Here is a 25574-nt window from a genome sequence, read left to right as displayed (position 1 = left end):
TTGCTCGGTGAGGTGAACGTGGCAGCAGTCTGTGCAATAGCTCTATCTACGTGGATGTAATTTAGTTGACTTCAGTTGACATTTTGTGCGAGCACTGGCTCATCGTGCATTACCTGCCTCATCACAGATACCTTCCCTTGTTAACTGCACAGGATGGGTCAACCTCGGAAAGAGTTGCTGTTTCATTATTTGCTCTTGAAGATGGGTACCAAATGAGTTGAGGAACTGCATGAAGAGAAGGGAATGAGTAAGATGGCAGGGATACATTCAGTCTTGTGTCCTGCTAGCACTCGTAAGAAAAGCTGTTTACAGAGGTCAGTCAGTCACTGTACCCGATTCTATAAGCCACCCTGAAGCTTGAAGGCTTACTTACCAGTTCTGACTTCTGTCTTTTTACTTAGCTTTGCAAATTTGAGTGTCTTTGCATGAAGCTGCACACACAGCTTCTTTAAATGTAGAAGTTTTGCGTGTAATGTGTCTACTATTTGGGGAACTAGAAAAGAGTGGAAAAAGTATAGAAACTTGAAATGATGTTTATCTCTACTGCCGTGTATAGATTAACATACCCCGTTTCCAAGATCCCAGAATAGCAAATATTATTTGAATCTAATTAATAATGCTTCCAGCATTTATCTTTTAGCTCAAATCTGTCTGTGGTGTGGCAGTCAGTAACAGGACAGACTTTTAGAATCCAGATTGTTTATTTCGAACTTTTAAAAGTTTCATTTACATAAGAACATTTACAAATTTAGATCCTACTACTGTCAAACTGTAGGTATTACGATTGACTTGTAGTTATAATTAACAGTCTATAACCTAATGTTTTCGCTTGGAGGCAGATGGTTTTTTGGTGCTCTCTTCTTGGTGTTTTTTCTCTTTAAGTGAGAAAATCAGAAAGTTTCCTAATATAACAATTTGCAACAGAATGGCTTTCCTATTTAGAAAAAAAAAAAAGGCATGTGGGAGGTGTGAGTAAATGGACTTCAAGTAAATGTATAATGGGTCTATGAGGAAGCTTAAGACAGCAGTTGAAAATGGTTCTTTAGTTTGTGGGACTATTTGTTTACTAGTTTGCCACATAACTTGTTAGTGCACTCCAAATGTCAGACTTCAAAGTGACTTGATTTTGTTTTGATTATGAATAAGAAATTATTTTGATGGGCTAAAAGGAGATCCTGCAAATTTGTTATTAAATGCAGTTCTTTTGCTGTGAGAGTTCGTTAATGCCTTCAAGTAACACTTTATTTTTGTTCCTGTTTAAGATCTTGCAGTTTGCCATGTGGGGACTTCAGTGAGGTTAAATAGCATGTTATGCAATAACCAGCCTTTGACACTTGCAATAAAAAGGTTGCTGTAGTTGTTTCCCTTGTCTATAGCAACTGAGGTTTTTAGCAAACTGCCACTAAATTTCATTTGTGAAATATGAATGAAACTTTTTCCCCACAATTGCAATTAATTAAAATCTTGTTTAATTATGGTAGCTTGAAGTGAGCTATGGTAGTACTCTGTGTCTCTATCATACTTCTTGGACTGCTTGAAATTGCTAAGATTTGTTGTTGTTCCCAACTTCCGTGCTTCAACAGGGGGATATTATAATTTAATAATAATTACAAGTTCCTCTCATTTCACTTGAAATGTGGGCCCTTTGTGACCATTTTTTAGTCTAGAATTATATACATTATTCAGCATTGTTCAGTGTAGGGTCCCTGGCGTTCTCTTGCACAGCTTGTAAACCTGCAGGAGACGGGCTGTTTGCGATGGTATGGTATGGTATGTGGGCATGGGGGGAGTCACTATATTCCTTGTACATAGGAGCAATAGATGGAAATACAGATGAGGTGACTGAAATTTTATTACTCTTGATGAGACAAGAACAGGAGAACTGAAGGAAAGAAGGTTTTGGAAAGAATCTGTGCAATAAAGATGGCTGAAACAAATTATTTGATAGGATTTGTGGCCTTATTTGGATCTTTATAAAAATGAAGAGAGTAAGATCTTTATCATATATAGATTAAGGTGACTTGATTATTGTGAATATATTCATCCACATAAAGAGCACACAGTATTTTCTCCAATTCAATTATGAATGGCAGAGCAAGTACCAGTGCTGATGAGTGCCAGGTGGAAGCTGATACTAGATAAATAAAATCGGGTTGCATTTCAAATGTGTTTATAAGTGAGGGTGACTCCCCATGAGAAAACGTAGATGGAAATTGTTTTGGCCTTGGTCTACGAATTTGTGGAGAGAAAGACTTTCAGGAACGAGATGAGTTAAGGAAATGATCCAGAAGGATGTAAATACTGATTTGGGGGAAGGAGTCCTATAGGAGAAGGGCTTCAGGAGAGCCCAGCTGACAGTAGTTTTGTTATTTGAACAGTGCTTTCAACATTAAATGCAACCACAGCTGGTTGAAGCTTCAGTAAGTAGTTTACCAGTTGTAGACTTACCCTGCCGGTTTACAGGAGGGTGATGGAAGTGAAGTTGGTGAGGTGCTGCCGAGATCAGGTTGGCCCTGTCATAGGTTTGCAAATAAAATACAAATGCAAAGTAACACAAAGTAGCTAATGTAACTCTTGGCACTTCAGGTTTTTTTCCCCTGTTTGGTAACATTTGTTGCTTTTTGAAGATGGGGCTTCCTAAGGGATAGTCAACCTCCCTTTCTTTAAAAGGGGGTAGTTTAATAGGTTTACTAGTTAAACCTGTCACGTTCTGCAGCTTCTTGAGTGTTTCTGAGCTACGGTTCTTCTCTTGCTTAAAAAAACCCTTATTTTAATATTTCTCCTTGTCAAGACAAAATGGGGTAACAGTCAGCTGTTTTGTCCTTTGATTGTAGAGACTTGTGTATTTGCATAGCCTGAGTTTGAGAAAGAGCAGTCTCCACCATGTGTAAATAGGTTCACTTTGGTGTTACGTGTCTTGCCAGCATTGTAAAAGATGTTACATCTCTTCATCAAAATAATTTTGTCTTTAGAAGCTAATGGAGGAAACTAGATGAAATTCCATGAAGTTGTCACAGTTTTTCTCTTGAACCATGTAATGGATACATATATTGCTTTTGGTTTTCTATTTCTCCAAGTACAGTGAGCAGCAGTCACAATTTCTCTGGGTTTTGTATAGTACTTGGACTTTCCCATTTATGATTCACTTATCAGAAGATCAAATAGTGAATGATAAATTATTGATCAAATGTAAGATGAAAGACCAAATTACTCACATACTTCAATTAACATAAAAGCCCTGGAAGTAAAACAAAAATATGTTGTTCCCAATATATATATCACTTTCTCAAGCATCTACATACTTTCAGAATCTTTTGTAAAAAGGGAAGCCTCCAAAATTAGCAGCCAGAGCAAGATGGTATTGCATAGGAACACTAAGGGCTTAGCACAGACATGTACTAACAAAGGTGTTTCATATGTTGTCATCCACAGCACATGGCCATCCAGCCTAATTGGGGTACTAATGAAAAGACTGTAAAATTAGAAATGATATCTATCCAGTTGGTCAGAACCATCTTATATACTTGGGATCTTACAAAAGGAACATCGCAGTCATTTTAAAATAAGAACGACCAGTTGCTGCCTATAGAAATTCTGTTAGATACGACAGAATTAATTCAACGACTTCTCAGATCTACTATGTAATGATACAGTGATGGTTTGAAAGAGAAGGTTGAACTTGAAATAAAAAAAATAAAATAATTCTGGCCTCTTCAGCTGGTAAAGTAGAAACTTTGGGAAGTGCAGATGAGGGTTTTTCCTATATATTTTGACACTGTTAAATGGATCATAAGGTATTTGTGTACAACTGGATCTGTGAGCAAAGTAAAAAATAACATTTCTTAGGATTTGACTGCTGAGTAGAAATATACAGACTTATTTGTGCAAATGGTATGTGGATGATGATTAAAATATGAAAAGAGGGTAATGATCAGGGTGTGGCATCTTAAATGTGTAATAGAAAAAAATTTTTAAAATCAAACCAGAAGGAAGGGTAAAGTTGGTGTAGCAGAAATCTGCTACTTTTAGGACAAGTGTACTTTTCTTAACAGATTCCTTCACAGGAACTTTCCATGTAGAGATGAATGTTTCTTTGACATGAAATTCTAGAACTTCTTTAGCTGTTTTGCAAATTGCTATAATTCCTGTGCTTTCTTAGAGTACTACTAGCGTGGCATAATGATTTTAATAATAACTGTGTTAAGCATACAGCTTTCAATCTGCCATTAATGAAATGTCTGTCCATTTCATTAATTGCATCTGTTTCAGTGGCTTGTATAAAGATTTTAGTAAGAGGCAACGGGTTCAGAGATGTGTGTAAGTGAAGTACTAGAAATCTGATAACATTAAAAGAATGGTTAGCTTCAGGAAACATCCTGAAAGATCACCACATCGGCAAACGTTCAGGATTACAGTGCAATTAATCTTCGTGGTTCGACAGTAAAATCTTTATTCACATTACTTCAAAGTCGTCTTTTTGTCTATAACTGATTTCCAGAAGCGTGTCAGTGCATACGTACTGAGCTTTTCTTAAAGGGCCTTTGCGTTCCTTGAATGATAGCAATGGTTTGTGAGTTAAGTGGCTGTATTAAATCCAGAAAGGCAAAATGTAAGGTTCTGGAGACAAAATACTGAGCTCACATATCACTCAGTTTACTTTGAGTGATTCAAAATCAAAAAGTAATTTAATTCAGTCCTTACAGGAAACATAAGCGTCTGGGACATCTGATTAACTCATTTCCTTGTCTAATACCTACGTCTTACAGCTTCAACTTTCCCACATCAAAGAAAAGTTCTTGGCATGTGCCGATCCTCAGGACTGAAGTGGAAAGAACCTGAACTTCTGAGGAAGGTTCTCAAGTACAATATTATTTATATAGGAGTTTCAGCTAGCTCAAGCTCCAGGGAAGAGAAGCTGCCCCTATCACTGCTTTAATCATCCTTTCTTCAGTCAGATCAGATCAGCTTTTCTTAAGTCAGATCAGTTCTTTACAAGCTGCTTCATGCATTGGATTTAGTTAAGGTAGACTTCTTTATTTAATGTAGAGTTCTTACATGCATAGCCTGCTTAGCAGGTGAACAGCTGTATTGTCTAGTTAGTTCAGATTTCTAGAGGATTTAAATGTTTTTATATCCATTTCCCCAGGTTTACTATATAGCATGGTATAAAAAAGAAACGCATAGAAATGGCACTAGTTAAAGTGAATACCTGTTTCCAGTTAATTCATTCTCCTTTTTGCTGGATTCAGTGAGACAATGACTGAACGCTTTGAAGCAGAAATATCAGATTAATTGTGGAAACAGAAATTAAGCCTCCCCACCCCCCCCTCCACCCCCCGTAGTTTCTTTCAGAAAGAATAAGAGTAGACCAGTATTGGGAGAGCAGTGGGTGAGGAGAAACTGCAGAGTTTTAGTACACTTAAAATAAACTTGGAAAAATGTTCTTTTCTGAACAGTGCAAGATAACTTTTTTGGTTTGCAGTCTTAACATGTGATGCCAGGTGTGAGTTTTCAACAGGCAGGTATGTGTGATGGCTTTACTTTGTCTGCCCCTTTGAATTGTGCTTGTGTGTATAAAAAAAACTACACAGGCACACACATACTATATGAATTCTTCATTAATCAGAACAATTCTGTGAATTAAATAATATCCTCAATTTTTAGAGGGGGAGGTGCAGAACAGATTGTAGAGGAGAAAAGTTAAATGCTTGAGGGTAAGTGGACAAGCATTGTAGCAAGTCTGTGAGTGTTTTTTGAAGTCTGTACCTTCACAGCCAATGAAACACTGAACAGCTCTCTGCCATGTGTCTAGCAAAGGCAAAGACAAAGATACCTTTCCTTCATCAAGAGTGCCTTGCAAACTGAAAAGCATGAAGTAATATTTCTAATAAGTAACCTTGTGCTGCTTTCTTCTGCAAAGGCAGTTTACTAGAAAATAAAATCCATAGAAAACAGGGAGCAACTTCTTCCTCCTACATAAACTGATATCTGAACGTTTAAACTGGAAAAGTACAAAAACTAGCTGAATGAGAAAAGCCTGCAAGCCCTTTGGAAGAAAATACCACAGCTCTACCATGCATTGGTTCATATTAAATATAGTTATAGTGTATTTTATTTCAGCAAATAGAAGGTGGAAAAACAACTCAATAGAAGCAAGAACAACCAAGAACACACAAAAGTCAAACACATTATTTATGTGCCCAAAAGCTTAGAAGATTGGCTGCTGGGGTACCATTTTTCTACAGAAATACAAAAATATAAAAAGTAGTATTAACATAAAAAAAGCAAAAACTAAAACTTTAATTTAAACTTGAATTTAAAAGGGCAGAGAAGAATGTGCTTTGAGTTTTGAGATAGATAATGGCTGGATCTATACTGCAAAAGTACAGCAAACCTAGTCTCTATCATTGGTAAAGACCAGGCCAGCTTGGGAAGGGCTGTCACTGTAATCGTGAAGGATCATCTGCTTCATGGTTACATTTTTATGATGAATGTGTAATGAACTCATTCTAATGTTACCCCCCATTTTACAATAACCTGCATTTAGACTGAAGTAGGAGAACTCTTGACACGGTCCTCTGATCAAGAACTTCTCGTACGGCGCCTGAGAAGGGATGGTGTGAGGTTGAGGCAGTGTGGGACAGGATCTGAGAGCGCTTTTTGTGTGTGAGCGCTGAATCATCTGCAAGGAAGTACTTCGATGTGTGGGTTTAGAGAATGCCTTATGTCCACGCGGAAGAGACGAGAAGTTAAACAGCATGAGGATAATGGAGAGGATATTTTGTTAATGTGAGGAAGGGAAGGAAATACTTTAAAATGCTCTTAAGTTCACTTATGTTGGCTTTCCTACATCTTGTGTGTTTTGCTATTTACAGCTGTTGTAGCTTAATACCTGCATGTATGTAAAAAAAAGAAAAAAGCAACCAAACAAAACCATACAGAAAAGTATCAGGGAATAAAACTGTGTTTGTTTATTTCAACAGAATGCTGAAATTTCGGTATTTGAAGTGAACATTCGTTTTGTCGGTGGACTGCTTTCAGCTTATTATCTTTCAGGAGAAGAGGTAAGATATTTCCACACAGTTTATCTGCAATATCATAATCTATACAAGTAGGTAACTTTTAGTTTAATAATATCATTTATCTGAAATAAACTTGTTTAGAACTTTGAAAATGGCTTGTACAACAGACACCTGTCCAATGCGTTTTCTAGCTTCTATTACTGTTGCTTTGCATAAGTCTTAAAACTGTTACTTCATGCAAGTGTTAAATGATTTTTTTTTTCTTTTTTTCTGAGTTGAAACAGTACATTCTTACCAGGCTTTGTGCTGGAGTGTGTAATTATGTAGTTCCTATGCCATGGTAGTGGTAGATTTGGTGCATCAGCTTCCTGCTTCACAAATTGATTTCAAGCATATGCTTTAACTCCTATAAACTACACTTCTGTCGGCCTTCCTGAACCTGAATCTTCAACTCACATGGAAAAGACATGCTAAGAACGAAAAGATACCTGGTAAACCTATACATGTGAATGTCTTTAAAGCATTAATATCCTATTAATTTCTATTGCCTGTCATGGTTTCTGGAGAGGGTGAAGAAGCAATTTCATCTAAGAGCTTTGACTAATGCAATTATTTCTGTAATATATTTGGAGAAGGCTATACTAAGTCACAGGTACTGTGATATTTTAAATTTTTAGCTTGGCACTTGAAAAGTCTTTAATCTTATTAGTTTAAATTCTTGTTCCTGTCTCTGGATTATAATAGTATTTTACTGTAGGATTAACACAAGTTAATACTCTCTAACTGTAAGTTGAATTTATCATAGGATTTCTTTAAATCCAAAGCAATGACTGGTGGAAACTCCACAAAACCCTGAAGATGTGTAATTTTCTTTAACATGTAAATTTCCCAAATACTGGGTAAAGCTCTGTTTTGAAACTGTCACTTTAAAGTAACTTAAATGTCGGGTTTTGTTAAAATTTATCATTATGTTAAAGCTGTCTTAGCAGGTACTATTGGGTCATGTACCTGACAAAGCAGTTATAAGGAGACAATGTTCCTCCGACATTCTTGTCTTAAGCAGACTTACCTGTTTATTTCCCATGGTCATGTCCTGAGCATAGGTGGTACTGAAAAGCCATTAATGTTTTAAAATACACAATTTTTTGTATTTTAACTGTCTTATAATTTTCTGGAAAAAGAAAAATCACCCTTAGACCCATTTCAAATTCATGCTTAACAGTAATGAAAAAAATGGAGAGGTGCTTGGTAGCTGGTTTCTTGATCTTTATTAAATATTGTTTTACTTAATGTTTCATCTCCAACTCTTGAAGGAAATCACTTGTCCTCCTACAGTAACTCAGCAACCAGAAATAAACATATCTAAGGGTGTCTAGAATTGAAAGCTTTTCCTTCTGCAATTAAATCTTTCACTGCAGATCTACTTCTTGCAAACAAGAGTGAACTTTTCCAGTAATAACCTATTGCTACATTTTAATTAACTGGTTCTGACAGAAGCAGGGGATGCTTCTTGGCAGACAGCGAGCTGGTAGAGGAGCACATATGAGCCTTTACATCAGGTGGCCGTTGTCTGCCAAGAAATGCCTGAACCATTTGTGATCAGTGCCGTTGATTTCATATATATGTTGATGGTTTATATCTTGTGTCGGTTAGCGTGCAGTCTCACTTTCAATCAGTGCATATAGTTTCTCCTAAATAACACCTAGTCATTGCTTCTCAACCATTCCTTCATCTCTAGAGAGGCAGTTTTACCACCACCTCTTGGACTAGATTGGTCGCAACACTGGTGTTCAAATAAAACTCTTGTACAAATGTGATGAGGAAACATTTAAAAGAAAGTGTTTCACACAATGGATAATTAAGAGGAACTCTTTGCAGTGGAATATTGGTGATACTGGATGCTAGCGTCCATGCTAAAAATGGATGGAGTCATTAATGAAAGTAAAACTTGCTCCTAAACTCAAAGATGACATGTATGATTAAGGAGGGTCCTGAGCTCTTGCAGGCTGGGAAGGGCACTGCCCATGCTTGTGGCTGGTTTTCATACTCTTTGATAAACATTTGCTGTCCAAGACAGTGATGTTCCTAAACCAACAGTTGTCCTAGTGGCTTAGACAGTGCAACTCGGCGTGCTCTGCCTTTATCAGATTTGGGGAAACCTCCCGCTTCATCTCCTAAATGCAAGATGCTGAAGCCATGGCCAGCTGCTGTCCGTGGGAGGAGCAGGATGCAGCCCTTCGGGGGACGGAGCTGCGGTGCAGCAGTGTGAGATTTCCTATCTTGTGTGGGTCTGTCTTCCACTGGTGCTGCTGACAGGTGTGGGAAGAACTGAGGGCCCCAGAGGCTGGCTGCCACCGTAGAAAATACAACTTTAATCATATAATAATAGAATGTTCGTCCATTATATTAGTGGGCGTTCTGAAAGGGGTGGAAAACCTGTGTGCAGGCTGTTTGGAGGATTAAGCTTTCTCAGTTAAAAGCTCATTTAATTCTTTGTCAGATTAACTATTTAAAAATCTTATATATGCTGTGCTCACTTGTCAATATCCTAATTAAAGAAAGCTATGTTTCAGTAAAAAGGGTGACGGAAATAATTATTGTTTGTACTGCAGAATTACATTTCCATGGGTAATGATCCAAAGCTGCAACACATTGTATGTTCCATAATCATTTGTAAGTCTAACTAATCATGATTAAGGAATATCCTATCATACTGAGTACTTCCTAAAACATCCTGCTCACTTAATAGTTCATTTAGATAAAGGCACCAATGTGAATAATTCTAAAAACGAACAAATTGAATGCTTTGTCTCTTGGTAACTGTGTGGGGTGCTCGCTTGCAAATAGAGCTATGAGATGCATTCTATTAAAGTTCCTACAATTTCTGCCTTACCTGAATTCATATGAAATACCAAAGAGTGTTAGAAGAGTGTCATACACTTTGTCACATCTTTTTTTTATTTTATGATTGCTATTTAAACCCAAGCTAGAAAGAATTCCAGTCAAATATCAAACTTCATTTGTAAAACAGCTACAAATGCCAGAAAACTTCAAGATGAGTAACTTTTTTAAGGACTGCTCTGGGTTTTTTTTTGTTTTGGGGTTTGGTGGGTTTTTGTTTGTTTGTTTTTTGAAGTCCCTCATAGTAATATTGCGTGTGAATGCTTCCATGGTATTTTTCCATGAGTCAGTGGCTGTAAGGGATTACTAAAAGTAAACCTGGGTCCTTTAAAGCACTGATAGTGTTGATTATTTTGTTGTTGTTTGTATGAAAGCATCTGGAGGAGCCTGTAATATGGTAAATTTAACCCATAGGAACAGGACAGATTTTTTTGCAAACTTTCTTGATCGTTTTGCTTAAATTAAACCTGAATTCATGAGTGGACGTGCGATTCATTTTCTAAGCAACTTGGTATGCAACCTTTTTTGGTTTTGTACTGGAAAATCACATCTAGAAAGGGAGAGATTTGTTTTACAACTGCTTTGCTGTACTTACCAGAATTTTACATCAGACTAGTATACCAAGGGTCAGGAGTATTGTATGCCATAGGATCCCCTGTTCTGCAGACCCAGATAATTTTTTTTTTCTCTTGCTTAAAGCACACTTCCAAATGTAGTCATATAAGGAGATAATATGTTAGCTTTTGGAGGAGGACAACACTGTATCCTCTAACAGCAGCTAAGACCCTTTTGGAATTCATGGAGATGACAAACATTATTTCTGAGCACTGTAATCTTCACTGTTGGGAATAACTCTGATACTGGTACTGAAAGTCATGGTAAGTGTATGGCACTGCTTGTAGAGAATATACAAACCTAAATACTGATCTGACTAGCTCTTCTGGTTTACTGATAGGTGTTTCTTATAGGTACTACTAAAGTTTTGTAGTAAGGGGACTGTTTTACTTGAAGGTTGGTTTCACAGTCGGAATACATTGCATAGGCAGAAATGGAAGGAGCATTTAGCAATTGCTGTTTGTATGAGCAGCAAAAAAGTAAATCCAAAATGCTCTGAAGTGAATAAGGAGAACGTGAGTTTCAGATCCAGCTGGTAAGCTCCCAGATTCCTTCGAAGCTTTCCGTTTTTTGAATGGGATGAGTAATTTTTTTTTTTTTTTTTCCCCCTAGAGTTAAAATATTTTGGATTCAGCAGCTGTTCTTCCTGCACAATATAACCTTCTCTTTTCTAGGACTAAAGATAGTTATCTTCACTGGAGGAAGACAAAATAAAGTTGATAATGATGTTCATATTGCCATTTCTATCCATGGCATGAAGCAGAAATGTAACAGGGTTTTTTGGTGGTTTTTTTTCCCTTACTTTGGCAGTATATATTCCTGTTTGAAGGAATTTATTCTGATCAGGATGAAGGAATAAAAAACCACAACAATCTATTCTTCATCATGATAAATGTTGGACTTTCTGAGTTTCATCTATTACTGTCTACCAACTGTTAATTAGAAGTAAAAAAGAAAAAAAGAAGGAAAAAAAATAGTGATGACATATCACCTAATTAGTTTATATCTGCATTTAGAATAGGAGTTACAGTGCCACTATTCAGCCTCACTTGATGATCTTGGCCTCCTGTCTGACTTCAGACCTAATCATTGCCGACTTAAAACAACCATCCATCAGTGATGGTACTGCTCTCTTACTAATGAGGAGCAGACATGAAATAATGATGCAGATGGTATTGATCTAGAGCTGCCTTTGCCAGGCTGACCACAAAACATTGCTGACTTCATATAATGCTGAGACATTCTCCAGAATTTAGCTGTAGCTATTTTTATCTGGCTCTCCCTCTCTTGTAGAAGTCTCCCTTCATAAAGAATATTTAAATTCCATAAATACAAAAAAATATAAGTCATTATTTAGCAATCTTGAATAGTAGGAGGATGAAGTTTTTCACCTATACAAAGGTATTGGCCTATTTCTGCAAATCAGGAATGTAAGTTCTAGTATAAGATGCCTTGGGGATCTTATCTCACCAGTGAGAGGATTGACCGCATGTTTTATCTCTCGCTTTTCACTTAACTTGACACTAATTAACAAGAGGACTTTTCCTTTTATGTCTTGGAAGCTTGATTTCTAATGCTGTTTGAAACTCCAGGCATACTGTATCAGCTTGATCAGTTCTGTGTGAATGCCTCTTAACTCCTCCTGAAGCATCTTCACAGACTGGCAGCAGAATTCCCTCTTCGGTAGGAACTAGAAGACTGCAATTGCCTGTAGTTTTCTGCAGCCCCGTTTTCAGATTTGGGTCCTGCTTGCCACCTACCATCCATCTGCTGCCACTTTACATGATACAGCAATACTTCGGTGGTATCATGTTTTAGTTCTTTTAGAGCTCTGAAATTATCTTGATGATTTGTTTCATTTTTATTGATTTATGATTTTTTTTTTTTTAACTTCCGTATTTCATAGAATCCTGGAGTCGTTCAGCTTGGAAGGGACCTCAAGAGGTTATCTAGTCCACCCTCAATATTGGGACAGGGCATTAGGCTTGTCCTTTTAAAAATCTCCTTGCATGGCAATCTGCCTGTGTTCTTCAAGACTCGACATTGGGGCAAATTTAGCTTTTCTGTAATGACTTTGTTTCGTGCACTGTGCTCTTTTACACAGACATCTCTTAATTGTTCCTCCTGGCTTTCTAGCAGGCCTCATTTCTCTTTTTTTTTGTTGTTGTTTTTTAACTTTAAAAACTTGTTATTCAAAAATTACTTTTAGGCTGACTTAATAGTTTTTCATTTAGCTTGTCAGACATTATCAATTTCTGTATTCCTTAATTGGACTTAATATACTCTTGCTTTTAATTACCTTCTTTACAGTCACACCAAAAGAAGATAGAAGTCATCTGAGCCTTTTGATTTGTGAGTCTTGTGAATGTGAACCTCATCTTTTATCCTCCAAGTCATCTCTAAGCATTTTACCCATTTGGCTGTTCCTTTCTAAGGTCATTTCAGGTGGTCTTCTTGATTCCCGTTCCAAACATAAACATTACCAAAGTGAACCTTTTGTTTGTAGCAGCATGTTGAACTGGAGCATGTGGCCTGTTAGACAGTAATATGTTAAACTAAATCAAGAGCTACTTTTTCTCATACAGACTCTGAGTTTCTGCAAGAAGCTGTCGTTGCAGTGTATAAAAGCGTGGTTTATATCTGCTCTGATGTAGCACTTAACAGCCTACTCAGGAACAGAGAAGGATTTAAAATCTCCTCTGCTTCCCACAGTCACAGTCTGTAATCTCCATTAGTATTTCAGTCTCTTCACCACCTTTAATAGATCTAAGGCTGTTCTCTTTCTGTGCTAGCTGCATCAAAATGTACTACAGAATCCCTATGGATTCACATTCTGAAAATAATCTCGACTCTTAAGATTTTCTTTGATGTAGATTGTTCTTCTGCTGTTGCAAGCAGACTGCCCTTCAGTCTTCTGTTTCTGTCTCTTAAGCTCCTGCAGTGCAATTATACTGTCACTGTTGATGAAACCCATCTCTGTTCAATAGGTTCCCTATACTCCAAAAGCTTCCTCTTTCCTAATACTTCTGTCCCCTTTCTCCCAATGCTACTTGCTCAGCTGCTCTGTGCAACTCTGCCTCTCCAGCTGGCCCCGCACATAATTCTGAGGAAACTTCAAAGAACAGTGACAGAGATGCTGATTTCCGGTCTTGCACTTAATTCAAATTTTGCTTTGTGGTTTTCCTTCTCTTGCTTCTCTGCTTTGGAGTTACTGATACCATGTATATGTACCCTGACGGGGAACTCCTACTCCTACTATATATATTCCTGAGTATAGGAATATATATTCCTGTATACCGGGCACACAATCGACTGCCATCACCAACAATTTTTGTGCCTCATAATAAAGACTCTCAGGCTGCTTTACTAATATGAAGTGAAACTAGTGGCAATATACATTGATTCAGTGAACTGCTGTCTGCAGGAGTTCAGCAGTGGGTATGTTTCCCTTTCAGTGTCACCAGCGTGAATATCCGTAGCGGGGGACAGAGGAGCTATGGTGATAGCCTGCTGCAGCTGCCATAACTAAGCCTACTGTGAAACCAGGAGTCAGAGCCCTGATTTTGGCCTGAGAAACACGAGTTCAGAACTCTGACCTGTACACAATCACATTCTTCACTTTTAGTGTTTTTTCTTTTGCATAACTGAAAGGAGTTTGTTTGTTTGGGGAGTTTTTTCAAAACAACAAAAAAATTTAGTTTGTCCCATGGCAAACTTACTTATCACTCATTACATTAATTTTAACAAAAGTCCCTGCTCGCCTCCAGGCTACTACAGTCTGATGCTAAAGCTGGTAAACTGTTAGAAAGGAGAATGGATGATAATGAGAGCTAAGTAATATTTGATTGTGCTTGTAACAGCTGGTGTGTTTGACATGAGCTCGTGAGCTATATTATTAAGTAGAATTCAAGCAGCTGAGAGGGAGCTGGTTGGTTTGTTCTGAGGGTTTGGCTCTCAACCAGCTCCTGCAGTTTCACTTGATTGTGGTTCTGCAGAACAGTTGGAGAGGGCACGTCTACCAGAAATACTAGTGTGGGTGCTTTCCTTTTGAGCAGCAGCTCTAGATAGACCCAAAAGAAGAATTCTTTGCATGTGGTTAATATACTATACAGAAGAAATGATACGCTATTAACAGTCTGTCCAGAGTCACCATGCATCTGCAAAGGAGTTCAGTTTCCAAGACATTTGTCTCTTTTTGTTTATCTCAGTATTCAGTTCTGTCATTTTGCAGCACCAAATGCAATTGCAATAATAAAGAAGAGTGAAAGGAGAGTAAAAACATATTGCCCAAAGAGTTGGTGGGATTGTCCTGTTCTGCAAATTTAATAGAAAATCTACAATGTGTGGTTAAATATAGGGTCCTGTGGAGCCAGTTGCAACCAGTGTTGAGATTGTTGCAAATATACTTCCCGTATCTAAAGAATAATCCTTAAGTGTAACTTTACAGCCGAGAATTTGACTTATTTCTGCAAATGAAAGCAACATAAAAATATCTCAGTTGGGGCTGACAGTGGGAATAGATCAGCATTAATTTATCCTCCTTTAATTCTAGGCTATATAAAATATTTGGGAAAGTATATTCTCTCTGTGGATGTATTATAAAAGTTCAATTGGGTGATAAGTAACAAATGTTATTGAATTATTGTACTGAATTTTTTTCACCAAAAAGTACAGGTGAAAGTAGTATGTACCTTCATTTTACTCTGGGCATGGAGTAACTCTTCATTTCTTCATCTAAATCTTTCACAACGTATAGCTAGTTTATGTAAGGTTCCATTTTGTGCTTATGTCTCCACAGACTGAGTCCGCTCCAGAGGTTATTTTTCATTAAGTTGGGAGTTAAGTAGATGAAAATGTCTTCTCCTTATTAGCTTAGAGAAGATAAAAGCATAAACCATCCAGCAGGAGATTCCTGTGTTTTTCATTCTGTTGGCGACTACTAAGGCCTTCCATGAGATTCCCAAATCTGATTTTAGCAAAGAATCCTTCTACTTTTTTATCTTTTTCCAACAATTTAAATTGCTTCTATTAAAGAGTATGTAAGCATTAATTATTCTAAGTATTTTAAATACAAATCAAGTGAATGGAAATTTATGATGAAATCGGGAAAGTTCCTCATCCAATTTGCTGTTTGAAGGATCGGATTAGAGATTCATTACAAAACACCACTTTGTGCCACATACAAGTCCTGCTGCTTCAAACTAACTGAAAATCATTGAGAAAATTGAATGCCTGAAGTCAGAAGCAGGCATCATTGCTATTCTTGCATGCCCTTCATGTCTCCAGCAATAGGGTATGGACAATGGCATCTGCTGCAGAAGAAATAAACTCTTTTAGTCTCCTTTGGATTTAGCAATACATCTTGCTCAGCAGATGAAACCCCAAACAGATACAAACAAGGTTCACTGGCTTTCAGTTAGCATGAACTCTTGGGATCAATTTATGGAGAGTGCTAATTGGCCTGTGTATTTTTTTGGCAGGATCTATTGTTTGTGATTTTCAAACAACAGAAATCTGAAAGATTTGAAAGATGATGAGGGAGCTTTTTCCCAGGTCTTTTGGAAATTGCAGGAATCCACATGCTATTCATATGCCATTTGTTTGTAAAAATGCAACAGTTGAATAACGTTGATAAATGTTGTGATTGATAAATGAGTGCAGTTCCTGTCTATCCCATGCCAAAAGCTTGCCTCTGCCATACGCAGACTGTATTTGCACCCTATGTGCAAATGATTGAGAATGAATTTGGAGAAGATGTTCACATGAAAAATTCCGTGTAGATTCCAGCACAATGGATGCCAAGGAGAATTTGGGGTTTTGGCAGGTGATTGCCCCTAAACAGAGCTGTCATTAAGCATTTGAAAGACAAATCTTTGTTTTCCTCGAGTCAAGGAATATAAGGGCTCATTTTGCATAGGCCTAAGTGCACAAAAACGGACATACTGCAAACTGTTCGTAAGCCAAAGACTGAGAAGAGGGTGAATAAAATCACTTCCATGAAGATTTGAAAGACGAAAAAGAGGAGTACTACGTAGTGCCAGTGCTTCATATAACTCTTACTTGCTGTCCTCAAGGAAAAATAGTTTAGGGTGTATTTAAACAGCAGATTCAGTTTCTTAGCTCACTGTTTACATTGCAAGTCTTTTGTCAACAAGTATTATACTTTTGTATTCCCACAGGTGTTGGCTGCTCAGCAATCTTAATGTTTAATTTCCTAGTAAAGCATAAGATATAAGAGAGGGCAGAAGGTGGTAAGATATTCTGAAGAACTTTGATTTTGTTTGATGTGTTCAGCTCTGATATTCTTCAGTCAACACCTTTGATTGCTTACATTAACCCACCTGACCTTGATAACTCCTTCAAATAGTAGCTAATTAAGACAGCACAGTATGCAGGGACTCTCGTCATTTGGCTACATGAAGGCTCAAAAGCTTATTTTAACATCCAAAAAAGCCAACCTTATGTAAACTGACAAAACTCTAAAGCAAACAAGGAAGATCATTCCAGCAGCAGTGTTACTGAAGTGGAGTCAACCTTCAATTAACAGAAAGCAATCTTCCTTCTGGCATCGAGGGCCAGTTCCGTTGTTTCTTATGATTCAGATGCATTGAACTACTGAAAAGGCTCTGTAACTGGTTAATCTGAAGAGCTAGATGTGTCTGATTTGTTTCTTTTCTTCAGCCTTTAGGCAGTCTTCTGCTTTTGCAGGCTAAGCAAAATAACCACACTAGGTTTTTTTGGAAGCTGGTTCAGTCCAGTTAGTGCTTTAAAGTTGTGTTGTCCCTTGGGGGGCAAGCTGTCCTTAATTTTTGCAAGCATGACTAGATAATTTTACAGTCCAGTAGATCCTCAGCATCATCTTGTGAAAAGGATATGCTGTGAACTTCATTCTCTTCCATTTTTCTTTGAAAACTCTTTTTTGTTTTCTTCAAACCAACAGCTGCAGAACAAAGTCAGCAGCTCACAATGATGTTTCTTAAAGGATGCTATTTTCCCCAACTTGTTCTTAAAAAACACTATTCATAGTATACAGACAATTTCAATCTTTTTCCTTTTATCATGGAAAACCAGTGAATAACTTGAACCTTCTCATCAGCATTTGCTGCTTGTAGGGTACGTCTTACAAACATCACTCAGTCTGTGCTCAGTCTTTTCTCTCCAGAGTTGCTTTTATTTCCATTTATATTCTAGAGGGAAGAGCAAATAATCTTCTTGATTCCAGGCAAGATCAATAACTGCTGAGATGCTCTGGGCAAATGTTGCCACACTGGTGCGGGAGACTTAGGATGGTTGGTACTCGGCACATCTGGGCAGACTTACTCTGATGTTAAATGCCATCAGCCTTTCTGATTTGCTTGAAGGTTATGTGTTAAGTTAATACAGTTATCAACTGACCCAAGGCTAAAAGTAAAGGCTTACTGAGATAGCAAGAACTCCTCTGTGCTCAACCAATTTTTTCTTGATGGACTATGACAGTTGGTGATAGAAGTAATGAGTGTAGCTGGTGCTAAGATGCCCCTTTTCTAAATCATACTTTTAAGACTTTTTTTATATCTAGTTCCAACTTGAAATTACAGTTAAGATACTGTAATGTTTTAATTTACATACCATCAAATATAAAAACAATTTAGTGAAACTTGTGAAGTATTTTCTCTAGGAGTGGCTATGCAAAGTGTTCAAAGAGTAAAATAAGATGCTAAAGCCGTGTCATGAGTTTTGGTAAAAACAGAAAGAGTTTACACGACTGTTATGTCTTTTTTTTCTTTCCCCTTGCTTGAAGTGGGGGGATGGAAAGCAATGTAATGGTACCTATATATGCTAATATGCATACTAAAAATCTTTAGGAATACTTGTAACCATTATTTCCTCCAAATATACGCTGCGTTTAAAAATAATGTTAATCTTGTTAATCTAATGGCTGCTTAATTATAGCAATGATTTTGAGGTTTAAATGTAAAAAAAAAAGTTTTAACTGCAGGGAATTCAGAGAAGCGGTTGAATTGTTCATAAATTTATGACTTGCTGGCAGCACTGCTCTTCAGTCAGAGCACTTGTTTCTGACTCTTAAGAATTGGAAATGTCTGCTTGCCTTCTTGTAGTTTAGTCACTTTAGTTTTATGGCTTGTCCAGTAAGAGAAATAGTCTTACAGTAAACAGAAAGGAATTGAATTAGCTTGCCTGATGATTTAACTTACAACATAAAAGCAGCTTCTTAAATCATAGTTCTTCTCTCTTGAAGCCTCCTGTTTGGCTTACATAAGAAGAACTACAAGAGAGTTCACATTTCTTATACTTAATTTAAGGAAAATACACAAGCACTTTATTTAGGCTCGTTTTGGATGTGCCCATTATTCATCAGACAATTCAGTGACTATGTCTTTCAGAGAAATCTCAACAATAAGAAAGAATGCACTGAGTTAAGAAACCATCATCATCTTTTGCTGCTGTACAAAAAGTTTTTTCTTGTTACATTACTCATATAAAAAGCCAGCTAGATGGTGTGTCAGAGGTCCTGTGGAGGAAGGAACCTGCAGACCATGCTGAATTTTAACATGTTCCTCTCCCCTGAAAAATAACTTCTTAGGAATGCATCATCAATGCAACTGCTAGTGTTACAAAACTCACCTGTCATGGAGTCAAGCTAAGCTGTTTGCACAGTTGCAAATCCAAGCTGAATTTACCCAAATGGCACCTTCTGGATCCCATTGTTTTTAATGGAATTTACCAAAATAAATGAAAGAAGTAGTTTCTACGATGTTAGCAGTTGTGACGGTTATCAATGTTTACTTGTAATCTGAGAAACCACTGAAACATTAGGGTTAGAACAGATAAAACTCTTGGTTCCTTTTCCATATATGTAAAAGTGAAACAGAAGCTGTAGCTGCTGGTGGTAGAGAAAGATCAATGAGAGAGTTTTATGATCAAATGTCTTGTTCCTAAGTGATCCATGCTGTAAATCTAACAGAGTGACAGTTGGCGCTGTCTTTGTACTTGTGATCATTTTACTTTTTAAGGTATTTATGATGCTTCTAGTATCTGAGATCACAAAATCTGGAAATTCCTGTGTTGGCTTAAATCCTAGTATAATGATTAAAAGAAGCACTTTACTGTTTAAACATGGGACAGCCTTAATATGCAACATTAATTTTCAGTGAATACTCATTGTATTTGATACATGTTTAAAGAGTAGAAGAAAAACCTCCAGAAGAGTAGGTTTTAATCTGTTATTCTTGTATGCATGAACACATCAAATTAATGGTCAGTGGAATTGCCCATGTGTGAAGAGGAACAGAGGATCTCTTGTAAAGGGCATTAGAGTAAACTTTAATGCAAATGAGACTCCTTAAGCTTTTTGTGTTTAATGAAGACTGTATAAAGCCTGGAACTCTGTAATTCTGTGCCCAACCTCATGACTTGTTTTTAAAACTTTGAGTATTCAAACCTGTCAGTTTGGATTCTTATCCTGCTTTGTTCCTTGCCCTAATCCTTTCGTCACCTGCATTTCATGTAGTTTGCTAGTTATTATTTGTTCTTCTTGTTATTGTTATTATTAGTTTACTGCTTCTTTCTAAAGCAAGCCACTACTACCTTACAAGAGGAGACTCTTGTTGATAAATAGCTTGTTGCAGTGTCTACTGGAGCTAAAGCTTGGACAAAAGTCACTTAGGACTATACTATGACGCTGCCCTGTACATGCCGTAATGCTATGCCACAATATATATATAACATCTATATATAACTTCCAGCAGAAACTGAAACATGGGAGGTTCCCTCTGAACGCCAAGAAACACTTTTTTACCATGAGGGTGACCAGGCACTGGCACAGGTTGCCCGGAGAGCTTGTGGAGTCTCCATCCTTGGAGATATTCAGAAGCTGTCTGGATGTGGTCCTGGGCAACTGGCTGTGGTGGCCCTGCTTGAGCAGGGGGGTTGGACCAGATGAGCTCCAGAGGTGCCCGCCAACCTCAACTCTTCTGTGATTCTGTGAACTTTGACTCATAGCTTCGTAAAAACACAGCCCCTTGGCTATCTGGAGCCCTTTGTGCGAAAACAGCAGAGAAAAGGAAAACTTTCTTTTCTTAGGGCCACAGTGCTACCACTGCAGACCCATGACAATTGCTCTACAGCAGTAGGAGTAACTCCTGCGGGAGGAACAAACCCTGAGCTGGGTGGAGAAGAGCTACTCTGTGCTACCTTGTCTGAGGATGTCGCCAGTATAAATTTTAACCATTTGAGGACTGGCCTCTGAGTGATACCTGACTTAAAATACCTGTGCTGGTGTCAGATTGAGTGATATGCGGTGATTCAGGAAGACCGCCCTTTTGAGGGGGACCAGAGCAAAAAGAGTAGCTCTTTTTTTTTCCGTTGGCTTGGTGAGCTGACCAGGTTTGCTCTGCAGGTACCCATTGGCTAGTGGTCGGTTCAAGGAAGATGGCAGAACATGGGAGATCTTGGGCCTTGGACTCTTTTATCCAAGGACCCTTTTGATTCCAACTGTTGAGAGCCATTTCATTAAGCTGTTATTCTGATATTGGAGCAAAATATTAACGTGAGTAAATGAAGTTAGAAAAAAAATGAGCAGAAGAACAATTAAAGTAGGCATACTTAGTATCTTGTTCATGTTGTTTTACTTGTATATTTGATAAGCATCATTTAAAACTCTTTCCATTAACAGCTGGAACAAACTTAAAAGTATCACATAACACTGGCTGAAACAAACAGCTCTCCATTTGCTGTTGAGTTAACAGTAAAAAGCAAATAGAATATCCTTTATGTACACAGAGTGATTTCAGCCTTTTCTGTGTGTGCCGCCGTGGTCTAGGAGCGTACTTTAGAGTGAAGGCATCACTCTAAATCACTTAATGGTACCGGAATTAAAAGATCCAGTCGAATTTACAAGGCTGGGAATGAATCTTCTGTTAGCACTTTATGCTACATTAAGGATGTAATTATTGATTCACCATGCAAAGTTTATTAGGCTCCTCCACCCCACCCCCTGCTTTCACACAGATGGTGTTGCAAATCACCTCTCAATGGTCACCTGCTTGAAAGGAGAGTTTCATATGCAAAGTGCTATTCTTTGTTTAGATATGATAGCTTGCAAGATGTAAAATGAGGCAGCTATTTAAATTTGTTGTTACAGCACTCGGGCTGGGTACACAAGATTAAATAAAAAGAAAATTAGGAAGCAGATGCTTCTGGCTTAACAGAGGAATTGTGCTAAAAGATACTCTTCATTACTGGTGGATATGAGTAATTTTACTAAGGCAGCTGTTTCCTTAATCAGGAAAACCACAAACCTCTAAGATGACATCCAGATGTTTTCTGTATCGCTTCACAATATAATGAGTTTCCATTGTACATTCCATATTTTTAATCCATTCGTATTTACTTACATCCAACATATTTTCAAATACATGTATCATCTTCCTTAACTGTAGAAGACCCAAGTGCTAAATACATGACGTATTTTGTGCTCTTGACATCCTTGCCCAGTGTTAGTCTACCAGTTGCTTCTAGGGCTGACAGTGACTCTCACCAGCATCCAAGCATTTGAATATCGGACTTCTGCAGGTTTGAGGGGGGGGTGTTTTGTTGGGGATGGAGGGGTCTTGGGAAGGAGTTTTTTTAGCGATAGTGGCTGTCGATCCTTCACTTGTGCAGTTGTATGGTGCTCCTTACAGTGCTGCCTGATGTTCAAAGCAGGACATACCATGGTGTTAATACCTATATAGTGGGTTAATGTCCTGTTCCAGTTATGTGGATATCAGGTAAAAACACAGATTTAAAGCTTCCCCTAAGTCTTAGGTGCGGGCTCAGTCCTCCGTCATGGGCTGCTGACAGTTTTAATGCCTGCTAGCTTGCCATCTGCCCTTGCTAGAAGCACGTGCTTTATTTGACCGGAGACCTGGGATTCCAGGCTTTCTGTGGCTGACAGGACGCAAGACTGGCATCCCAAATCTTTGATGCTGATTTACTGACACTGAGCTGTTTCATAATTTATTTATTTGGGGTGGTGTGGGATTTCAGAATTTTAAGATTTGAGCCCAGCTTTTGTAGGCATGAGTCTTATTACCTGTGGTTTGGGCCTCGGGAGCCAGCTGCCAGCGTGCAGTTGATCTGCACATATGCAGCAAATCCAACTCATTACTCATTGTGCATGCTGTGTATCGCATCTCTTGAAAAATTAACTCAGGCTGCCCCGAGTTTGGGGTGAGGAATTCTCGAACGCTTTTATACCTAACTAATTCCTTTTATTACAGGCAATCGTTAAAGTTTACTACATTCATTACCACCTTCTCTTGAATTATCACAACAGAGATATTATTAAATGGTCAGTTCATTAGCTTTCCAGGTACTAATGGGTTGTAGCTAAGCTTTTAATTGTACAAGCATATATAAACATTAAAAAAAAGTAATGCTTTCTGACATTAGTGGATAAATTAGCAGTTACTTTTCCTCTTGTGGTCTCAGAGTTCTTCCTGTTAAATAGTTCTTGGAGTTTGTCTGTGTAAGCAATCTCAAATACACATGAACAGCACAAAAGGAAGTGACTAAATATAACTGGAACAAACTCTTCCTTTATGATTTTTTTAATTCTGCAGTTAGCAATTCCTTCCTTCATTCCAATTTTAAAGTGCAAGTCAGATGTGTATAAGGTACTGTACATTAATATTTCTTTGTTTTATGCCTTGACTTCTTTCTGCCAGTTTGTACCATTTATTACTGGCCTTGCTAAAATAAGATTTTCAAATACAATATATCTATTTTAGAAATTCTTTAGTTAAAAAAACTACTGAAGTAATTACATGTGTTAGCCTACTGCTGATAACTTGAGGGGTTTTGTGCTTGTTGCTGTGTACGTTTGGATTAAATCTGGAAATCTCTCACTAATCCAGTTACTTCCATTTGATTAAGTTCTCTACAGCCTTTTCTGCAGGGGGGACTCTTCATGGTACTATGTGACTTCTTTGGTACAATAATCAGCTAGAAAAGAAAATTAATTTTCTTGCCATCAGTGAAACCATAACAGAAAGGGCTAATTGAATAAAAGAAGGGATTTTTTAAATTGTTTTCTTTTCCCAAAATGTAATCTAATTTTTGTGATAAGCATCTTTTTAAAGTGGATTTGCTTCTACAAGCTGGTGACCAGCATACTGGAGTATTCTGGAAAGGGCAGTACAAATCTAAAAGTTTACCCATGTTTGTTATTTCCTCACGTTGTGAGAAAGACACGTACTGCTTTAGCAGTTTGCAGGTGAGAGAGAGTTGTTGCTCACACATACCACAAGCAACCTGAATCTCTCCAGTAAGGAGGTTCTACAGTCGTGATTTTCAAAAGCTGGAAACTTATGTGCACCTTCCTGAATCTCCACGTCATCTTGGGTGCCAAGAGTTTTCGCAAGGTTTGAGCACTCCAGTGCCTGCCGCTCTCACAGATGTGTCAAATACAAGCTTTGGATTCCTATACTGAAGATCTCGTTATAAATACTGTCCTGTGGCTGTTCCAGGCTTAGATTGAGACAGAAAGCCCCCTTTTACTACAGGGTCTATATTTTCCAGGCTCTTTCCACTGAAAACCATTTGTCTTTTAAGAGGTTCCAGCCTGGCACTGTATGACAGTAGATGCCGAGCAGGATTGTGGGAGTTGCTGCAGATTGTCATGATTTTTAAATGAAACATTCCTCCTGCTTTATACAGCCATGACATTGTTTATAGGTGTGAGGGAGAGATTTGTATGAAAACTAGTGCTGCTTTGAGAATGTTAATGAGAGGGGAGCATCCGAGATTATTTACCAAACTAAGTTGGTTTTGTTTTTGTTTTTGTTTTTTTTCTTTAATTTAGTCCTTTTCCTGGGGTTTCTGACATCTAACCCCAAGATGCCCCAGAGCTGTGCCGTGTAACAGCTTAATTTGTGCTCCCTCTGCCGGCATCCCGATGGGATAGAAACCCGACCAGTTGCATTTTGCTCATCTCCAGGGAGGGGGGTGACTTATTTAAATTCTCAATAAAATAAAATGCTGCTCTGTCCGGTCAATATTCTCAATATGAAGGTGTGACAAACCACGCTCTGTAAAGGAGCTAAGGGAGACATTGTTTCCTTCATGGTGCTTTTACAGAATTGGTGCCAATTTAAATTTCCAGAGTATGGTCAGCTCTTCACTGTCCGGGCTGGCCGTGCCTGGGATGTCCCTGTTGGGGGGGTTGGTTTGGGCACCTAAGTGGGCTCCTTCTGTTGGTGCTGGTTACCACATTGGCGTGACTGCCTCCAACACTTGTTTTCAGAAATGTTATTAACTGTCTTCTCACCTTGTAGCACAGATAATTCATAACTGACTTGGCTCAGCCAGGAGTAAGTGAGGACTGAATGAAATTAAACTCAAAAAACCACCTGCTAGTGTCAAGGTGACAGTAATTGTAAAAGCACTAATTGCTGCTGAATTAATGCCAGCAGCTGGGTAACTTATCCAGGTGTCATAAACACTGAAAATATGTTATAGGAAATGGTTTCAAATAATATGATGCTTAAACATGATATCGCTTGGTATTGAAGATAGTGGAAGAATTCAGCGTACGCTATTTCAAGTACTCTGGTATGTCAGGTGGAGTGCCACAATTTTTGTAGCATTTCTAATCTTTCATTCTAAAAATAAAACAAATGCAAACATAGCAAAAATCCTGGATTGTCTTTCAGCAAAGAAGGTATTGGAACAAGTTCTTCTAAGAGAGTTCTCTTTTGTTAGCAGATCACTTTAAACCTAAATCAACATTTGTTACACTGAAAGGATTTCTATTCAGTGTTCTGAAGAGCAGCAAAGTGGCCTGTCCCTGTTCATTTTTCTGCTCTTGTTTCCTGCTTTTGCACTGAAATATTCATTCCTTACCCTACTGGGAAAGGCAGTCAGGTACAGGAAAGAAAGCAATAAATCTTACTTAGTGGCTTGTCAGTTTCTGTCTGTAAATATAAAACAAAAATGAAAAATGCTTAATTTGACAAAATTAAAAATGTGGAGAAAATGTCTTTGTCAATTGGA

General features: G+C 37.9%; 1 protein-coding gene across 2 annotated transcripts in view; it reads left to right on the top strand.

Annotated features, from left to right (window-relative positions):
• MAN1A1 (mannosidase alpha class 1A member 1) overlaps nt 1-25574 on the top strand; it is a 149743-nt gene that overhangs the window by 53412 nt on the left and 70757 nt on the right. For both annotated transcript variants that reach the window (XM_069805137.1, XM_069805138.1), the window contains exon 4: nt 6984-7064. In XM_069805137.1, the coding sequence (XP_069661238.1) occupies nt 6984-7064 (81 nt within the window). The remainder of the gene's footprint in view (nt 1-6983; nt 7065-25574) is intronic.

The sequence above is a fragment of the Haliaeetus albicilla genome, chromosome 17 (assembly GCF_947461875.1).
Source record: "Haliaeetus albicilla chromosome 17, bHalAlb1.1, whole genome shotgun sequence".
Lineage (NCBI taxonomy): Eukaryota > Metazoa > Chordata > Aves > Accipitriformes > Accipitridae > Haliaeetus > Haliaeetus albicilla.
The sequence above is the reverse complement of the archived record's forward strand: the minus strand, read 5'-3'. Positions and strand labels throughout refer to the sequence as shown.